Here is a 5,000-nt window from a genome sequence, read left to right as displayed (position 1 = left end):
CGGCGGATGTGGACACGGCGGCGGCGGACGCGGCGGCGGACGCGGCGGCGGACGCGGCGGCGGCGGCGGCGGTGCACGCAAAACCATTACATCCCCGACGCTCCGCGTTTCGGGGATATAATTACCCAACACACTGGGATGTCTTCAATTACCCAACACACTGGGATGTCTTCAAGTTTTCTTTGCCTTCCATGAGCCAGAGGTAGAACTCAAGGGGTGGCAAACACGCACACACACTCACACACACACACACACACACACACACACACACACACACACACACACACACACACACACACACACACACACACACACACACACACACACAGCCATAATATAGCAGACATGACTGATTCTCAATCCAACATGCCAGTTTTGCCCTCCCTATTGCTCTGAGCTCCTGCTCATTTTAAGTTGTGAAATCCAGTGAGGTAGTGTAGAGATTCATGGATAAAGTAGTTATCAGTTCCTAATCCCTAATAATGAGTACTACACTGTTGAAGGTAAATAACAGCTGTCAAGGTGTGCTCATTTCAAAACCCTGTTCAGAAAACTGAGATTCTGTTTCTCCTTTCTTCTCTTTCCCTTTTGCGCAACTCGAGATAGGCCACTGGAAATGCAGCCAAAAGATACTACTACAGTACAGTGGCCTACCGCAGTGACACTGCCGAGCGCAACCAACACCGGCGTTTGTTTTCATCTGTTGTCAGTGTGACTCGACCATATTGCCCAAAACATTGGCTCGTGTTCATCATGAGATTTGGCAGTGGTTCCTCTTTTGGTGTAATGTGTAAGGTTACATCAGGCCACCAGTGGCTTTATCCTTGCCTACGTTTACATGAGACGTTTAATTCGGAAGTAAGTCCATTTAATTTTGAATAAAGCTTAATTCCGCTTTGAAAACGTTATGCAAACTCTTAAATCGGAATTAGAGGAAAGATGAAAGTAAACTCGAAAGAACTAGCCTATTTATTTTTGAATTATTGATTCGGAATTAAAAACATCATGTAAACCTAGTGATTGTGTGTACCTGTCATGATATAATAGCTAGAATGTCAACCTGGAGAAGGAAAGGCCATGTTTAGGCCTACTGTATATCCGTAGCGTCTTTGTGCAGATGGGCCCACGTGGGGGCCGTTCATTCTTTGCTTCAAACTCTCAACTACATCATAACAACATGGCAATGTCTTGCTAGACTACCTCGAAGTGAAAATTCGTGCTGTGTCATAGTTAGTATGGACACCGGCCCAGGCAATCAAATACACTGTATATTTACAGTAAAAACCTGTACCCCTGAACACCATGTGTAAAGTATAGCCGTAGAATAGCATACTGTACTTGTGTCTGGTCAGTCGTAAACTAATCCCATGAAAATACTTGCAGACAGTTCAGCAGCATTTGGTAATGGCTGCCCTCTGGAGAAATCCAAATAAAAGTGATTTATCGCTTCATCCATCCATCCACTTATATGTGGGTTGCACTGCATACAGTGCAATACCATTTTATGCACTGTGTGTGTGTGTGTGTGTGCGTGTGTGTGTGTGAGTGTGCGTGTGTCTGTGTCTGTGTGTATGTGTGATCACGAGTGGGCATGGAGGTGAAAAGGTGAGTGTCCACAGGTGTATAGCTGTTATGTTGTGTGTATGTGTTAGTGTGTGTGGGTGTGTGCACGTGTACATGCATGCGTGTGTGTGGGTGTGTGCACGTGTACATGCATGCGTGTGTGTGTGTGTGTGTGTGTGTGTGTGTGTGTGTGTGTGTGTGTGTGTGTGTGTGTGTGTGTGTGTGTGTGTGTGTGTGTGTGTGTGTGTGTGTGTGTGTGTGTGAGAGAGAGAGAGAGAGTAATAGATGGGTAATATGGTGTTGGCACAGTGAGAGGAGGTGGCAGTTACAGCAGGGTAATGGCTTTGTCACTATGTGTGTGTGTGTGTGTGCGCGCACGATGTGTGGTGTGTGTGTGTGTGGTGTGTGTGTGTGTGTGTGTGTGTGTGTGTGTGTGTGTGTGTGTGTGTGTGTGTGTGTGTGTGTGTGTGTGTGTGTGTGTGTGTGTGTGTGTGTGTGTGTGTGTGTGTGTGTGTGTGTGTTTAACCCTTGGTGGGCAACAAGGTGCTTGTACTGAATTGCAGTGGGCTGTGTCAGTGGTTACAGGAGGCTAATGACTTTGTCACTGTGTGTGTGTGTGCATGCGTATGCATGCGTGCGTATGTGCATGCATGTGTGCCTTTCTCCTACAGGTAGGCTGAACCGCATCCTGAACCGCAGTGGTCTGTGTTAGGAGGTGGTGGTGGTTACAGCAAGCTAATCGTTTTGTCCCTGTGTGTTTGTGTGTGTGTGCGTGCGTGCGTGCGTGCGTGTGTGCGTGCGTGCGTGCGTGCGTGCGTGTCTCTACAGGTTGGCGACAAGGTGCTGGTCCTGAACCGCAGCGGTCTGTGGCAGGAGGTGGCGGTGGTGCCCAGCACCCACACCTTCCTGATGCCCGAGGGCATGAGCTTCGAGGAGGCGGCCGCGCTGCCCGTCAACTACATCACCGCCTACATGATGCTCTTCGACTTCGGACACTTGCGCCCCAACCAGAGCGTACTCGTACACATGGCTGCAGGTTGGTTACTTACTGTATTTATCTCTGTGTGTGTGTGTGTGTGTGTGTGTGTGTGTGTGTGTGTGTGTGTGTGTGTGTGTGTGTGTGTGTGTGTGTGTGTGTGTGTGTGTGTGTGTGTGTGTGTGTGTGTGTGTGTGTGTGAATGTGTGAGCACATGCGCATGTGTGTGTGTGTGTGTGAGCACATGCGGTTGTGTGTGTGTGTGTGTGTGTGTGTGTGTGTGTGTGTGTGTGTGTGTGTGTGTGTGTGTGTGTGTGTGTGTGTGTGTGTGTGTGTGTGTGTGTGTGTGAGCACATGCACATATGTGTGTGTGTGTGTGTGTGTGTGTGTGTGTGTGTGTGTGTGTGTGTGTGTGTGTGTGTGTGTGTGTGTGTGTGTGTGTGTGTGTGTGTGTGAGACTGATGCCTGTGTATGTATATATGACTGATGTGCTGTGTGTGTGCATGATGGCATTAAGTATGTGTGCATAAGTATGTGGGTGTGTGACTTCGTTATTATGGTTGTTCCTTGGCCAGCCAGCCAGCCAGCTAGCCAGGTGTGCGTGGGAGGATCACCAAAGGGGATGCTGAAGGGGTTGGGGCTGTTCTCTCTCTTAGCTTAAAGGGGTATGCCACTATTTTTGGGCTTATTACAGTTAAAATCGTTGGGCAGGGTTTATAAAGGTGGTAATGTGTCTTATTTTTCATGTTAAGCGTTGTCTTGCTTTAAGACAAGTTAAAGGAGGGAATATGTCGCTAAGCTAGTGAAAGTCAATGTATCCATGTAGCATGCTACAATGCTACACGGATACATGGACTTTCACTAGCTTAGCGACATATTCCCTCTTTTAACTTGTCTTAAAGCAAGACAACGCTTAACATGAAAAATAAGACACTTTACCACCTTTATAAACCCCAGCCAACGATTTTAACTGTAATAAGCCCCAAAATAGTGGCATACCCCTTTAAGGGCTAACAGGTGCTCATGGTCTCCCACAGTAAAGTGGAGTAGAGCTCCACACAGTGCAGCACAGCACAGCACAGCACAGCACAGCACAGCACAGTACAATACAGTACAATACAGTACAACACAGCTCTGCACAGTACTGCACAGCACAGTAAAATGCAGTGCAGCCAGCGCAGCACAGAACAGTAGAGTGCAGAGTAGCACAGAACAGTAGAGCGCAGCGCAGCGCAGCACAGCACAGCACAGCACAACACAGCACAGCACAATGCAGCGCAGCACAGCACAGCACAGCACAGCACAGCACAGCACAGCACAGCACAGCACAACACAGCACAGCACAATGCAGCGCAGCACAGCACAGCACAGCACAGCACAGCACAGCACAGCACAGCACAGCACAGCACAGCACAGCACAGCACAGCGCAATGCAGCGCAGCACAGCACAGCACAGCACAGCACAGTGTAATGCAGCACAGCACAGCACAGTACGGCACGGCACATCACAGCACAGCACAGCACAGTATAACACAGCACTCCATTGCTGTCACACTCTGGAGCAGGACTTCGGGACAAGAGTCAAGCCCAGGGGGAGTGATAGGCTTACACTGAGCTGCAGCTGGCTAAGTTCTCTCTCTCTCTCTCTCTCTCTCTCTCTCTCTCTCTCTCTCTCTCTCTCTCTCTCTCTCTCTCTCTGTGTGTCGCCTTGTCTGTTCTATGTGTCTCTTGTGGTGAAAACGTATTGTTTCTGGAATTTCATTTTTGGGTGGTGGGAGATGTGAGAGTAGTTTGTGTTTGAATGCAAGTTTTCTCTTTTTTCTCACCAAATGGGCGGGCGCCTTTTGTCTCTGCAAGTGTGTTTGCGTATGAGAGACTAAACCAACAGTCCAAAGTAAACTAGCCCTATCCTGAAGCGCTGTTAGCGGAGCCGGCTACCTTCTCTTCGTCTGAAGGTTTGTGGACGCTGAAATTGAATCTGTCACGGCCATTGAGAGTAAATAGAATGGAGGCCAAAATTCTATTTCATTGTTGAAGCCAAGTTGGAGCCAAGGTTGGACCCAAAAAGACCAAAAAATGGCCAAATCCCATTCATTCCTTTGAGAGACATAAAACCCTGTATCTCCCTTAAATGCCACTCCAGGGGGATCATTTTTCGCTCAACTAGTAGGTCCCCTTGCTCTCCAACTTACCAGGGTGGTGATTTTTTGTGGTGATGTTTTATTTTAGAGAGATATTAAAAGTTAAATTGACCAATGAGCATCAGAACATGGTTTGATTGACCGTTAGAAGTCTTGTTGTTGTCCAATCAGCACCTGCGTTTGGCGTTGCTAAGGTGGAATGTAAGTTGGAATGTTCCCAAATCTGGCTTCAAAGCGTTGAATGGCAAATAGCGTTGATTTGGCGTCCATTCTATTTACTGTCAATGGTCACGGCTCTTTTGAGATGTTTTTGAAGCTGA

General features: G+C 48.0%; 1 protein-coding gene across 1 annotated transcript in view; it reads left to right on the top strand.

Annotated features, from left to right (window-relative positions):
• Positions 1–5,000, top strand: part of vat1 (vesicle amine transport 1) — a 45,406-nt gene that overhangs the window by 10,795 nt on the left and 29,611 nt on the right. Inside the window, exon 2 of the mRNA XM_063184690.1 lies at positions 2,392–2,599. Coding sequence (XP_063040760.1) covers positions 2,392–2,599 — 208 coding nt within the window. The remainder of the gene's footprint in view (positions 1–2,391; positions 2,600–5,000) is intronic.

This window comes from Engraulis encrasicolus, chromosome 2 (genome assembly GCF_034702125.1).
Source record: "Engraulis encrasicolus isolate BLACKSEA-1 chromosome 2, IST_EnEncr_1.0, whole genome shotgun sequence".
NCBI lineage: Eukaryota > Metazoa > Chordata > Actinopteri > Clupeiformes > Engraulidae > Engraulis > Engraulis encrasicolus.
Note: the sequence above shows the minus strand (reverse complement) of the source record. Positions and strands in the feature narration are given on the sequence as shown.